This window comes from Oncorhynchus mykiss, chromosome 30, assembly GCF_057628025.1.
Source record: "Oncorhynchus mykiss isolate SJ-2025 chromosome 30, ASM5762802v1, whole genome shotgun sequence".
NCBI classification, from domain to species: domain Eukaryota; kingdom Metazoa; phylum Chordata; class Actinopteri; order Salmoniformes; family Salmonidae; genus Oncorhynchus; species Oncorhynchus mykiss.
In genome coordinates this window covers 32,446,013-32,461,773 of record NC_143051.1, presented here as the reverse complement: position 1 = coordinate 32,461,773, position 15,761 = coordinate 32,446,013, and the positions used below count along the sequence as shown (strand labels likewise).

The 15,761-nt window shown below is 40.1% G+C and overlaps 1 protein-coding gene across 1 annotated transcript; it reads left to right on the top strand.

Moving 5' to 3' along the window:
- The first annotated feature begins 10,139 nt into the window (after positions 1 to 10,139).
- LOC110488319 (tumor necrosis factor receptor superfamily member 11B) lies at positions 10,140 to 13,030 on the top strand. Its single transcript, XM_090228335.1, has 3 exons — positions 10,140 to 10,709; positions 11,215 to 11,397; positions 11,494 to 13,030. The coding sequence occupies exons 1-3, from the start codon at positions 10,337 to 10,339 to the stop codon at positions 11,838 to 11,840; spliced, it is 903 nt and encodes a 300-aa protein (XP_090084461.1). The 5' UTR covers positions 10,140 to 10,336; the 3' UTR covers positions 11,841 to 13,030.
- The last annotated feature ends 2,731 nt before the right edge of the window (positions 13,031 to 15,761 follow it).

The following is a 15,761-nucleotide window of genomic DNA, read 5'->3' as shown; positions in this document are numbered from 1 at the left end:
GAAAGAAAGAGAAAGAGACCTTAATGTCTGTGCTGTAAAATACAGTCAATTGCTACATTAAGGAACTGGCAGTCTCCCTCTCTCTGTTTTCTTCTATTGAATTCAGTATACAACCTTTTGTGTTGGTCAAAGAATGATGCTGGGACTAGTTTATGTGGATGTGGATAGATTTACAGTGTTGTGCTTCGTTTGACAATGCTGCTCCCGTATCTTTCTGCCAAGAAGTGAATAGGCCCTTCAGAGAATGAAATAAACAGGAGATATGCGGGACTTTCCAGCCTTCAGTGGCAGTGACTATGTACTGTAATCCAACACCTGAATCACTTGTTACTGCAGCTCATAAATCCCTGAATTGAAATACATGATGACTTGTGTTTAGTAAAACTCACTGTATAAATATCTAGTAGATGTCTATTGCCTTAGCTATGTGTTATTAAAGCAAATCTAACATCTTGTTAGGCTATATTGGAAGTAGCCTAGTGTCTAAATGTTTCCCCGAATCCCCCTTCCCTAATTAGCCTACTGTGGTAGGTATGAAATACATTTCATACAATATACAGCTTCCATTGGCATCCATGAATACACGCCACTGGTATGCTACATGACCTGTGTCAGTGTGTGTGAGTGTGTCTTTCTCTGTTTACTTCCTACCTCAACAGCACCACAGCAGCTGATCTGTCATTTATCACAGACACAGCACTTGGACCAGCAGAACCAGAACTTTTAGAAAATAAGTAGGTTAATTTCACACATTTAACAGCGTAGCCCTCAAGAGCCCTTTTTAATGGCATCACCTTTCTGCTTTTCTGTTTCGACAGGGGTGACTGCCACGTTCAAATCAACTGGGAACTGGGAAATAAACAAGGTCCGACTAGGTTATCCAACTCAGAATTCCAACTCGGAATCTCGGGCCTCTTTCTAGAGGTCCGACTTTCCGACCTGAAGATCACTGATGTAATGATTTGACCTTGTATTTTTCAGAGTTCCCATTTGTATTGAAAGCACCATCACTCTAGCTGATAATGTGCATTTGACTTTGAATGTGAATTTGAACCACCTCAGCTCAACCAATCAAAAAACCGTCCTCCTATGGCTAAACTGACCAAGACACACCTCCAACAGCACATAAAATCTCGCATAATTCTGGCCATAAACAAGGACAATTTCTCTCAAACAGTGGCATTATTATGGGCTTTTTAGGTGAGCGCTGATGCCGCTTTGTCAAAGGCAGGGACACAAAATATTTATCTTGTCCATTGATCTCAGCACGCTTCTCCAGAGCTTCTACAAAGCTGTCATCAAGACAAAGCGTGGCTACTTTGAAGAATCTAAAATCTAAAATATATTTTGATTTGTTTAACACTGTTTTGGTTACTACATGATTCCATGTTTTTTTTCATAGTTTTGACATCTTCACTATTATTCTAGAATGTAGAAAATATTTTCAAGCATGGTGGTGGCTTCATCGTGTTATGGGGATGCTTGTCATCGGCAAGGACTAGGGCGTTTTTTAGGATAAAAATAAATGGAATACAGCTAAGCACAGGTAAAATCTTGCAAGAAAACCTGGTTCAGTCTGCTTTCCAACAGACACTGGGAGACGAATTCAACTTTGAGCTGGACAATAATCTAAATCACAAGGCCAAATCTAGACTGGAGTTGCTAACCACAACAACGTTTAATGAGTGGCCTACATAGTTTTGATTTAAATCGACTTGACAAGCTATGGCAAGACCTGAAAATGGCAGTCTATTAATGATCAACAACCAAATTGTCGCCAATTTATTAATGCACAATTAATTTGCCCAAATGGATAATAGAAACATTAAACCATTTCATTTTTATCCTACACTGTTTTTTTTTGGTGTGACATTATTACGTCCAGGCGTTTTTATTGACACAAGACAGTTTAATGGGAATGCACCGTAGCAGGCAATTATTGCATCTATTTCTATGCCACATTTTCAAATGCCCCCCCAAAAAAAATCACTGGACAAGTTCATGGAAACATAGCTAGTGACAACCTCTGAGGAAAACAACAAGCACTTTTAGCACCTTCAAGGCCAGTGTTTCCCTACTCTGGTCCTCGAGTACTGTCACGCCCTGACCTTAGAGCTTTTTAAGTCTCTATTTTGGTTTGGTCAGGGTGTGATTTGGGTGGGCATTCTATGTTATTTTTTCTATGTTTTTGTATTTCTTTGTTTTGGCCGGGTATGGTCCTCAATCAGGGACAGCTGTCTATCGTTGTCTCAGATTGGGAACCATACTTAGGCAGCTTTTTCCCACATGGTTTTTGTGGGTAGTTATTTTCTGTTTAGTGTTTTCTCCACCTGACAGGACTGTTTCGGTTTTGTTTATTTCTCTTTGTTATTTTGTTATAGTGTTCAGTTACAATAAAAAGGCATGAACACATGCCATGCTGCGCTTTGGTCCGATTCCTCTTCTTCAGACGATGACTCCCGTGACAAGTACCCTCAACAGCACACATTTTAGTTGTAGCTCGGGATAAAAAAAACCTGGTTGAGGGCTTGATAATTATTTGACAAGTAGAATCATGTGTGCTTGTCTGGAGCTACAACAAAAATGTGTTCTGTTGGGGGTACTCAAGGACTGGAGTTGGGTAACTGTGTCACCAGTTCTTATGACTGTTTCTTTATATTCTTGACAACTTTGCAACAGCTTTCTTGTGAATTTCTCAATTAATGTTTTGAGGTAAAGTGATTCAGTCAGTTGATTATGCAACAGGTAAACCATAAAGTCCTTTGCCATCCTCCATTATTGTAAAGTGGACACGTGTGGATTCAATTTGTTCAGGGACAGAAGTTCAAGGTAATACATGTGGATAGATACAACTAACAGGTGAAGATTGAGTTGTATTCCGTAAATAGAAAGTCACAGGAGTGAACTGACCTGTGGTGGAGGTGCAGTGATTACAAATGGTTGACTGTGCTCTCTTTACAAAACCTAAAAACACCACAATAACTGATATCTAGGCAAATGTCCTATGCGTGTATACACAGTTCTGTACCATTCCTTGTCATGATTTGTATTTCTTACATACGGGCACATAGCTAAGTGACAGTGTGTGAAGGAAGAGTGTACAGGGGGCTATTTTCTCCAGCTTGACTTCCCCACAATAATTGTACCAGATTGGGACAGACAACTGTCCGTAATGGGGCCACCAACCAGAATGCACTGTGTAGGAGAATGGGCAGAAGCCTCACCTCGGATTTTCTCAAGCCTCATCAATGGTGTCAGACAGGTAAATGTGTACCAACATTATCCAGAGTACATTAGCTCATACTCTAAACGTCATGTGTAGGTATTTCCTTAGTTCCTCTGATGAAGAACATCTTGAATAAAGTAATTACAAAACAATTGGGTTGTATCAGACTGAACTCCCAAACGCCATGTCATTGAATACATGACTAATGTCATAGTCACATAAATCAGTTGTTTATCCATGTATAATCATGAATCATTTTGGTCAATCGACCCACTAGGCACAGATATCAATGCAACGCAATTTAATTGAAATGACGTGGAAACAAAATTGATTCAACCAATGTGTTAACCTGGAAAGTTAGTTAGTGCATCATCATTTGTTCCCTCTAGGGTGTACCATTGCATGTGTTATATCCACAACTAGAGTGACTGAAGATAATGTAATTCAAATGGCACAGAGAAAGGAAGTAGGCTCAATATCTTCGAGGCATTCATGAGAATGAGGTGAATCTGTTGTCAAGTGACACATCTTTGTGTCAAAAGCTCTGAAGAAGTCCATTATAATGTGGGAAAACTGAGTAGAGGGAATGTTAATACATTGAGAACAGATGTGGGGATGTGACTCGGCCTGTGCTTGAAATACAATGACCGAATTCTGTGGTATTCTGGTTACCTAAAATGGGGAAGGTGTCACGCCAAACATTCCCTCTATAGGGTAAAAGGATAGTCAAGAAGTAGGTTGAACAGTTTGATTAGTTTGTAGATGTCCTAACTGACTTGCCAAAACTATAGTTTGTTAACAAGAAATGTGTGGAGTGGTTGAAAAATGAGTTTTAATGATTACAACCTAAGTGCATGTAAACTTCTGACTTCAACTGTATCTCCCTGGCATATTACAGAATTTATCCAGCAGCATACAATACATTTTTGGACTCACCTTGTTGTGCTGTGCTCACTTGAACAGGAAGGTGGCGCGGCGGTCCAAATTTTGTCATCAAAGTCTGGCATTCTCTGGATTTATGGTGCTTTCAAAACAACTGGAGGCCGAATTTACAATTCCTAGTTGGATGACTGTTCAAAACCTATTTTCCCAGTCGGAGCTTGTTTATTCCCAATTTCCCAGTTGTCTTGAACTCATTGAAGTCAAGTTTTCGCAGTTCCGAGTTAACAGTTGTTTTGAGCGCGGTACAAATCATGCTTCATCTACAGCATGGCCAATGTTGAATGTTTATCATTTTAAACTTGGAAAAGAGCCCCTTAATGCCAGATTTGAGACCACACAGCCACTGTCACGGATTCCTTCAAAACCCCTCGTTGAATTTGAGATTTCCAACTTGTGTAACGTTTATGTCCAATGGCTGATGAGCACTGATCTATAATTTCTCTTCATATGACAAGGATTAAAAAGGATTTGCCAGTAGATTGTCGACTTGATTCATGATAATGACTGCTAGCTAAGATTTTGAAAGAATGATGTTGATATAATCAGTCCAATCAAAGCTACTGTACATACAGTATAATGTGATTTGAAGTCATTTTCTGTGGCCAATGACCTTTATCCTTCTTGGATGGGCAAGTACACTGGGGAAAAACCAACAAATGCTAACTCTCAAACTCACTCAGAAACCAAACACACACAGTAAACAATTCAAGCATCAGCATTTGTAGGTTAGCAGTAAAACCTTGAAATCAGCCCTAGCCTTAACAGGAAGCCAGTGTAGAGCACTGGAGTAACATGATCCATTTTTTTGGTTCTAGTCAAGATTCTAGCAGCCGTGTTTAGCACTAACTGAAGTTTATTTAGTGCTTTATCCGAGTCTAACCTCGAAGTGACAAAAGCATGGATTCATTTTTCTGTATCCTTTTTGGACAGAAAGTTTCAGATTTTTGCAATGTTACGTAGATGGAAAAAAGCTGTCTTTGAAACAGTCTTGATATGTCAAAAGAGAGATCAGGGTCCAGAGTAACGCCGAGGTCCTTCACAGTTTTATTTGAGACGACTGTACAACCTTCAAGATTAATTGTCAGATTCAACAGAAGATCTCTTTGTTTCTTGGGACCTTTAAAAGAGTTTAAAAGTAGAACATTTGACGCCATCCACTTCCTTATGCCTGAAACATAGGCTTCCAGGAATGGCAATTTTGGGGATTCACCATGTTTTATCAAAAGGAACACCGACATTTACAGTTGATTTGTCAGAGGATAAACCATCCACAGAGACAAACCAATATCTTACAGGTAAGATCTAAACCAGGCTAGAACTTGTCCATGTAGACCAATTTGGGTTTCCAATCTCTCCAAAAGAATGTGGTGATCGATGGTATCAAAAGCAGCATTAAGGTCTAGGAGCACGAGGAGAGATGCAGAGCCTTGGTCTGATGCCATTAAAAGGTAATTTACCACCTTCACAAGTGCAGTCTCAATTCTATGATGGGGTCTAAACCAGACTGAAGCGTTTCGTATACATTGTTTGTCTTCAGGAAGGCAGTGAGTTGCTGCACAACAGCTTTTCTAACATTTGAGAGGAATGGGAGATTCGATACGGGCTGATTCGTTTTTTATATTTTCTGGGTCAAGGTTTGGCATTTTCAATAGAGGCTTTATTACTGCCACTTTTAGTGAGATTGGTACACATCCGGTGGATAGAGAGACATTTATTATGTTCAACATAGGAGGGCCAAGCACAGGAAGCAGCTCTTTCAGTAGTTTAGTTGGAATTGGGTACAGTATGCAGCTTGAAGGTTTAGAGGCCATGATTATTTTCATCAATGTGTCAAGAGATGTCTCCCTTGATCCTAGGTCCTGGCAGAGTTGTGCAGACTCAGGACAACTGAGCTTTGGAGGAATATGCAGATTTAAAGAGGAGTCCGAAATTTGCTTTCTAATGATCATGATCTTTTCGTCAAAGAAGTTCATGAATTTATCACTGCTGAAGTGAAAGCCATCCTCTCTTGGGGAATGCTTATTTTTAGTTAACTTTGTGACAGTATCAAAAATAAATGTGGGATTGTTCTTATTTATCTCAATTAAGTTGGAAAAATAGGATGATCGAGCAGCAGTGAGGGCTCTTCGATACTGAACGGTACTGTCTTTCCAAGCTAGTCGGAACCTCCAGTTTGGTGTAGTGCCATTTCAGTTCCAATTTTCTGGAAGCTTGCTTCAGAGCTCGGGTATTTTCTGTATACCAGGGAGCTAGTTTCTTATTACAAATGTTTTTTGTTTTTAGGGTATTACGCAAGGTTAAAATGAGTTCCTCAGTTAGGTGGTTAACTGACTTTTGTACTCTGACGTCCTTGTGTAGGTGGAGGGAGTCTGGAAGGGCATCTATGAATCTTTGGGTTGTCCGAGAATTTATAGCACGGCTTTTGATGCTCCTTGGTTGGTGTCTGAGCAGATAATTTGTTGTGATTGCAAACGTAATAAAATGGTGGTCCGATAGTCCAGGATTATGAAGAAAAACATGAAGATCCACAACATATATTCCACGGGACAACTAGGTCCAGAGTATGACTTTGGCAGTGAGTAGGTCCAGAGACATGTTGGACAAAACCCACTGAGTCGATGATGGCTCCGAAATCATTTTGGAGTAGGTCTGTGGACTTTTCCATGTGAATATTAAAGTCACCAAAAATCTGAATATTATCTGCCATGACCTCAAGGTCCGATAGGAATTCACGAAACTCAGTGAGGAATGCTGTATATGGCTCAGGAGGCCTGCAAACAGTAGCAATAAAAAGTGATTGAGTAGGCTGCATAGATTTCATGACTAGAAGTTCAAAAGACAAAAATGCAGCAGTTTTTTTGTCAATTGAAATGTTCTATCATGAATGCTAGCAACTCCTCCGCTTTTGCAGGATGTGCGGGGGAGATACAATGCAATGCAAATGAATTACTTAAAAATCATACAATGTGATTTTCTGGATTTTTGTTTAAGATTCCGTCTCTCACAGTTGAAGTGTACCTATGATAAAAAAATTACAGACCTCTACAAGCTTTGTAGGTAGGAAAACCTGCAAAATCGGCAGTGTATCAAATACTTGTTCTCCCCACTGTATAGTCCGATAACCAGGAGGGGAGGCTCATTTAACACAGTAGTAAATTCATCAGGCTTAAGCCATGTTTCAGTCAGGCCAATCACATCAAGATTATGATCAGTGATTAGTTAATTGACAATAACTGCCTTGGAAGTGAGGGATCTAACATTAAATATCCCTATTTTGACATGTGAGATATCACAAACTCTTTCAATAATGACAATAATTCGGTTTAAGTGTAATACAATGGAGTCGTCAATGACTAGGGTTTCAATTTGTCAGAGCTAATGGTGGGAGGCTTCGGCGTCTCAGACCCCGTAACGGGAGGAGGAGAGACCAGAAAAGGCTCCGCCTCTGCCTCCGATATATTGCTTAATGGGGAGAACTGGTAAAAAGTTTCTGTCGGCTGAATGAGTGACACCGGTTGAGCATTCCTACAACATTTCCTTCCAGAAGCCATGAGAAAATTGTCTGGCTTCGGGGACTGTGCAAGGGGATCTATACTACGATCTGTACTTATTGGTGGCAGAGACGCTGTTTCATCCTTTCCTACACTTAAATTCCCCTTGCCTAACGATTGCGTCTGAAGCTGGGCTTGCAGCACAGCTATCCTCGCCATAAGGCGATCGTTCTCCTGTATAGTATGAGTACAGCGACTGCAATTAGAAGGCATGATGTTAATGTTACTACTTAGCTTCGGCTGGTGGAGGTCCTCACAACTACATCCAGATAAAGTGCCCGGGGTGAAAAAGTTGAGGGACAAACAAAAAATATAAACGGTAATTAAAAAGTAAAAAACGTAAAGTTGGCAGGTAGCAAAGTAAGGTTAGCAACAAGCAGCATGTTAACAAGTCTACAAATTGTTACCGGAAATGACGAGACTGAGAGATGCCACAGGGATGAGACTGAAAATACTAATGGTATTTTCACCAGCCGTGCTTACAGAGGTTCTTCATAAACCTTCCAGCACCTTCCAGGTTTCTTGTAAACCTCGTTTTACCGGCGTCTTATTTAATTGGTCAGTTTGTTATCCAAATGCACATGCGGGTGTAATCAAATAATTTTAACGGTTAAGTACCTAAGAAGGTCTTCTCCTGAGTCACCAATGGAATCAAATATAGTTGCCTACACAAGCGTATTTTTGCAATAAGAAAGTCTGTTGGGCATACTTGAGGAATGATTTGTTAATTATCCCATGCCAAAGGAATGAGCGAATAATTGTTTCCATTTACAGGGGAAATGTACATCAGCACTTTGTTAAATATATACAGCAACAGATTTTTTTAAACAATTTCAATAAGAGAACTTCTCACATACTTAGTCATACTGTCTGGTACTTCTAATGGTCAGGCATTGCCATTGAAAGATTAGTGGAATCTGTGTATGTAGCTGGACAGGTAGGATGACTGACAGTGAAGGTGAACAGGTGGTCACGTGTCAGGTGACAGAGGAATGGATGAGACTGAGGCAGGAATTCCTTTAACCATAAAGTGGTATATTTACTGAGTAGTCTGTGGTGGATTCATGGACGCACAGAACTTCTGGATCAGATGGAGTTAAGGGAGAGAAAGCAGCGAGATCAGGCGATGGCAATTTCCTCCTTTTATGGTGTTGAGATCTGTCGGACATTTCCACCTGACCTAATTAAAGTGCCCCTGGCCCAGCTGAGTAAATGGCAATGAATTAAAGGAGTATTCCACCAACTCCATGGGCCTTTTCTACAGCCATGGTATTTGTATTGTTTTGCCAAATATGGAATTGTTTTAAGATGGTCATACTATGGATCATTTAGCTATTTGATTTAGAATTTTAGGACAGTTGGAATTTTAGGACAGAGGAAGACATCCACATGGGATTTTCATATTGTCATGCTGGTCATTGGCTTTGAGATTGAATTGAACATACATTTACACATTGACATCTTAAAAGGTAGAAATTTTGCATATGGGTGTATAATTCTTTTGGTGAGTAATTTACACGTTTGGTGAGTAACTGATCAGTTGTTACCAGCTAAAATATTGTAATCAGATGAACGATACTTTTAAAAAAACTAGATGATTACTTATTGGATTACTTTTAAATCAGAAAGGATGTTTGTGAAAAAATACATTGACACCTTTCTGTTTTCTCAATGACATTCAATTTAGCACTGAAAAAAGTTGCAGTTTTAACTTTGTTCCACCTGAGCAAGTCTGACCACAAGTCACAGACCATTATTATGACGCACCAAATGTCCTTGATGGATCCATTTTGTCTTCTTCGAATGCTTCTTAAGGGGTAAAGTAATCAGATGATGTAATTAGGAACTGTAACATGATTACATTTAGAAAGTAACCTACCCAACCCTGTTTGTAGGCTAATAGCAATTATGCATGGTGAGAGGTTCAGGAAGTTCATTAATATATTATTTGATATGTCCTTCCCCAAGGGTTCCTAGTATCTTATAGTGACATTTCCTCCTATGAATAGACTAACAAGAACAATAACTAGTATTTATTATCAGTGCAATTAATGTATGATTCCATGACTAGCCTAACATCTCAGGCATTTCTAACAGTAAATTAATATGAGAAGAACTCTGCATAAAATGCATATACTATTGAAGGATGGAAATGGTCAATTCAGTAGAATAGGGTCTCTATTCAATCTGCGGAGGCTAATGCTCCTGCTTTAGCAGAGACTGCATTCACAGTAAACGCTGCATATGTCGGCTCAATCGGAAATGATCTTTATAGGAATTTGTAACGTTTCAGCTTGGTTAAAATTGGTTACTCATACCAACGTCAACACGTTTAACTGACTAATAGGCTATGTTAAAATCAACCTCAGTGACGCTTGCATAGGCGCGTCCTTAAATAGGCGGTCTTGTTTCTGGACCAAAGAAATCAAGCATCTATTTGAATCCAAGGAGAGGTGCATTAGCCTACATAATGACGGTATGTAGAAACATATGCTTAGTCTGTATGAAAACTGTCTTTTTAGTTCATTGCAATTAATTGAATATGAATTTGTGAACCAAATGATGTATAAACAAAGTGAATGACAACCTGTCTGTTCTATCTCTACAGCTTTTTTTTATGTTGATGCTAGTTAGTGGTGATGGCAGTATGGCACTACACGCCCGAACTTTCAAGAACGATGATCGTTACTCTGGTCTTTCGTTAGTGTGTGACCGCTGTCCACCTGGAACGTACCTCCGCACGCCCTGCAGTGCAACGCGAAAGAGCGACTGTGCGGAATGTCCCAATGGGGCATACACTGAATTTTGGAACCACATCTCCAAGTGCCTGCGCTGCAGCATGTGCGCCGAGAACCAGGTTGTCAAGCAGGCGTGTTCTCCATCCAACAACTGCGAGTGCGAGTGCAAGGAGGATTACTACTTCAACAAGAGATACGAAGCATGCATCAAACATAAAGAATGTCCCCCCGGGTATGGAGCGAATACTACAGGTATGGCTAAAATAGAGGCCGCGTTTTACATACAGAAAATGTTATACGCCAAATGACTATTTCCACTTAATCTATTTGATTTAAACACTTTCTTATCATCACCGTTTACAGTCTATAGTTCCATATGCATAGGTTGCATGTTCAGATGTCTCAGTCTCTCCTGATTGTGTTTGTCTTGGTTTGGATTGTAAAAATGACATTTGGCATCAATAACAAATCTGCGAATTAAGGTGAATTAAAGGGATACTTCAATTATTTCATTTATGTAGATATGGTTCATTACCACGAAAGCAGTCTATAGACATGTAGTGACTGCAATACACACTATGGTTTAGTTAAACTAGCTACGCAAACAATTAGCAAACATGCAAATCAATCCCCCCGTTTAGCATGTATTGAATGTCAAACCCAAATCAAATCTTAAATGGATTGTGTTCCTCATTTAATTGGTAAAACATGATTTTGAGATAAATAACGTGGCACACATTTCAAAATATTTCCTCAGGTACACCACAACAAGATACAGAATGTGTGCAGTGCCAGGCCGGATTCTATTCTGAAGTTTCCTCCGCAAAAGCGACCTGTCAAGCGCAATCAAACTGCAAAGTTGGTGGACTGCGCGTGGTTCTGAAAGGCCAGGACTGGCACGATACACTGTGCGCCTCATGCCATGACCTCAAAACTCGTGGTAAAACACATTTTGAATAACAATATTTATAATGAACTAATCATTTGTGGCCTCAACTGAGTTTAAGTTTCCCAACCATGTTTTTTTAATTTTCAGATGGAGCTGAATATCTGCATGAAATCCTTCCTACGTTCTTCATTCAACTTCACCAGACGATGGGAATCAAAAGAATGCGTCGGTTAGCAACGAGACTGCCACAAGAGGGAGGCAAGAAACCGCTCATAGGAACGGTCATGAAGCTTAATAGAAGGGGTCTTCACGACTTTATGAACAGTTGGGACCTAAGTGCAGGGAACGATCAGGTTAGGAAACTTCCTGAGGTGTTGAGGAAGATAGGGGCCTTCAACATGGGAGACAAACTAGAGCGTAAACTGGCATATATCGACCAGCAATCCAAACTCTGTGAAGAGTTAGTTGAAGTAGCCCAAAATGAGTTCAAGTAGCCTGTCATCCCCATCTTCTGAATAACATCTTGAGCAGGACAGCAAAAAGTTATTCAGTTCAACAGGTGTCCATTCATTTTAAATGGTCCATATAGGGTATGTGGGCTATACAGTCTAGACCAGGGCTCTCCAATAGGTGGAGGCCAAATTCTGCGCTTGGGTTTTTTATTTGACCACACAAGTTTTCTGGGCAAAAAGAAGATGTTTTTTATAGGCCTATATAATTTTCTTTGTTGGACATAAAAGACTGTAAAATCACCAGGAAATCAGCTCAAAGTCATTTTAATTTAGGAAATCTGTTCCCAAGTATTCCTACACATACATAGGGGTATACTGTATGTGATCGTCTCCCAATGTGATCAAGGATATTTCAACTGGTGACTATCTGGCAGAATAAAGAAAAAAATGTGCTCTCAGTTTCTGCATAAATCTGATAGATTTCTTGATGGGACAAACCAGCTTTTTCTGTTAAGCTGGGCTGAATCGCGTTTGGGTATACCTTTTTTTCCATTATTTATAACTGTGTTGCGGCCCTCCGACCATGCACTCAAGGAAAAATCGTCCCAAGGCTGAATGTAACTGGGGACCCCATGTCTAGATATATTGTTTCATTGATTGTTTCATTAAATGTATCATGTTCCTACCTCTGTTGCAATCAATGGTTACGCCTTCAAACACACACACACACACACACACACACAAAATGTTGCTGTTATGCAAACATGTTTTGTGATTTTGTTGCATTTTAAGAAAGATTTCAAGATTTAAGAAATATATTTTTATTTATTTAAGGCACACTTTTTGGATATGGAACATTTTCTAATATAACATAAGATAGAATCCATAAAGCTGTCCTTAAATGCTTTTTGCAATAATGTTTCTTCCTTTTCATGTAATTGTTCATGTGAGACACAAGGACTTTGGGCTACTCTTACATAAATGTCTCTCTACACTTCAAAGTATCATTTTTTTTAATTTGTGAAAAGTTGTCTTTTTTATTTTGCTTTAAACTTTACACGGCACATATGTTTGCAGTAATCTCGGCACCCATAACCAAATAGACTATCTTTCGCACACGTAGATATACTACTATACAGTACAAGTTTCTGATCTGCTAAAGCCATTTTTCACTGAGTGTTACCCATGGAATGTGTAATCAGTTCAATAGTCAATAAAAACAATTCAACATACACGCTTGACTTCCTTGCCCTGCATCGTGAAGAGTTTTCATTATTATTTCAGCTGAAAGATTTCAATTTAATAACTTGACATAAGCATTGCTGTATCCACTCAAATAAAATAAACTCTCAATTTACACAAATAATCTGCAATGAAATAATCCAGTCAATAGCCCAACTATTGTGTGATCTAAATCATCGCTTACTTTTAGGCTACAGACAATAAACTGACATCTAGATCTAAAGACGTTTGCTTCTGAATGTTTTAAAGAAGTGCTCCTCTGTGTTCTCCCCAGTCATCATCACCTAGGAAATATCATCAAATCAAATGTATTTTTATAGCCCTTCGTACATCAGCTGATATCTCAAAGTGCTGTACAGAAACCCAGCCTAAAACTCCAAACAGCAAGCAATGCAGGTGTAGAAGCACGGTGGCTAGGAAAAACTCCCTAGAAAGGCCAAAACCTAGGAAGAAACCTAGAGAGGAACCAGGCTATGAGGCGTGGCCAGTCCTCTTCTGGCTGTGCCGAGTGGAGATTATAACAGAACATGGCCAAGATGTTGAAATGTTCATAAATGAGCGGCATGTTCAAATAATAATAATCACAGGCAGAACAGTTGAAACTGGAGCAGCAGCACGGCCAGGTGGACTGGGGACAGCAAGGAGTCATCATGCCAGGTAGTCCTGAGGCATGGTCCTAGGGCTCAGGTCCTCCAAGAGAGAGCAAGAAAGAGAGAATTAGAGAGAGCATGCTTAAATTCACACAAGACCCCGGATAAGATAGGAGAAGTACTCCAGATATAACAAACTGACCCTAGCCCCCCCAGTGTCTCCTGACCCCTCCTGTCTCAGCCTCCAGTATTTATGCTGCAGTATATATCTATTAACAGCAGTTGATATCAGTGCAATTGGTGAGTTGTAGCATACGTGTTAGAATCAAAAGTGCACAGTCTGATTGTGCAATGTTGGTTAAAATGGTCTGACAAGCTGAAGGCTTTGATATACTGGACATCAGGGGACTTTATGGTTCTTATTCCAGTTTAAAATGGCCAAGTAACTTTTTTGTTTGTTACTTGGGGATATAACCCCACCCACTTCGCCAAAGCACAGCCCCCACACCACTAGAGGGATATCTTCAACCACCAACTTACCATCCTGAGACAAGGCCGAGTATAGCCCACAAAGATCTCCGCCACGGCACAACCCAAGGGGGGGCGCCAACCCAGACAGGAAGATCACATCAGTGACTCAACCCACTCAAGTGACGCATACTCAACACAGTGTTGTACTATTTGCTTAGTCATCACATGCTCATCAGTACATTTGACGTTTTATCAGGCTTCATCACAACCCCTTTTCGTGTGATATACCACATACAGTACGTGCCCACACTTAAGGATTCTCACCCCACATTTTCACCCCTTAAATGCGCAGTCATGGCCATCATTATCACTGACTGTGCACAATGCCATCCACATTACACAGCCTTTTTGTCTGGTTATCTCAGTAATACGGACAGACGCTGCTGGAGGACATACTTTTCCGATGAACGATTAGGGAGTGTGTGTTAGGCAAGCAGTGTGTCACACCACCCTTGTTTTTAGAGGCAGATGGCCTTCAGATGCTTTCTCATTATGTAAACACAGCAAAACACTGAAGGCTTTTTATGAGTAGAAGGAAAAAGGAAATAGTAGCTGAAGGGGAATTTGAGCATAGTAGTATTCACTTCAATGCATAGCAGCTGGCTCTGGGAAAGTACAGTAAAACTGGATTATACCCTGCTGAGAAGTGACAAAACAGCTGTTGTGTTTCAGGATACATACCTTGTAGGGACCCGGGATCCGTATTGGCCCCGTTCTGAGTACGAATTCGGACCATGGCTCGCATGGAAGTTAGAGAGGCGGACCAGTAGCTGGAAGGTTCAAGCCCAGGGCCTGGCGATAAAAGTGTGGTCTCTGCTCCCAGGCACCATTCACTGCCGTTGTGCCCTTGAGCAAGGAACTTAATAACCCAGCCACACTGATCTGCAACTGACACTATGCTACTCCTATCCTTGTGTGTGTATGTAATGGAGGTTGGGTATTGTGACAATGAATCAAGCAATTTCAATTGTAAAAAAGAGAATGTATTTTGATGTGTTTCTACTTTTTTTTACAATGACAACAACAGCACAGTGACAACAAACATCACAACATGACAATAAACAATAGAAGGGGAGGGGGTACCTTTCATAAATACCGACAATTGATATATTAGGCTATGCTCTATGGTTTACCAATCAAATCAAACTTGATTTCTCACATGCACCGAATACAACAAGTGTGGACCTTACCGTGAAATGCTTACTTAAAGCCCTTAACTCTTCCTAAACTGCACTGTTGGGTAAGAAAATATTTACTAATATTTATTTAAACTAAAGTAAAAAGTGATAAAAAGTAACACAATTAAATAGCAATACGAGGCTGTATACAGGGGGCACCGGTACCGAGTCAATATGCGGGGGTACAGGTTAGTCGAGGTAATTTGTACATGTAGGTAGGGGTGAAGTGACTATGTATAGATAATAAACAGCGAGTAGCAGTAGTGTACAAAACAAATGGAGGGGTTGGTCAATGTATCGCTTGCCGTGCGGTACCGCCATGCGGTAACAGAGAAAACAGTCTATGGGTGACTGGAGTCTCTGACTATTTTAGGGCATTCCTCTGGCATTCCTCTGGCACTGCCTATTATATACAGTTGAAG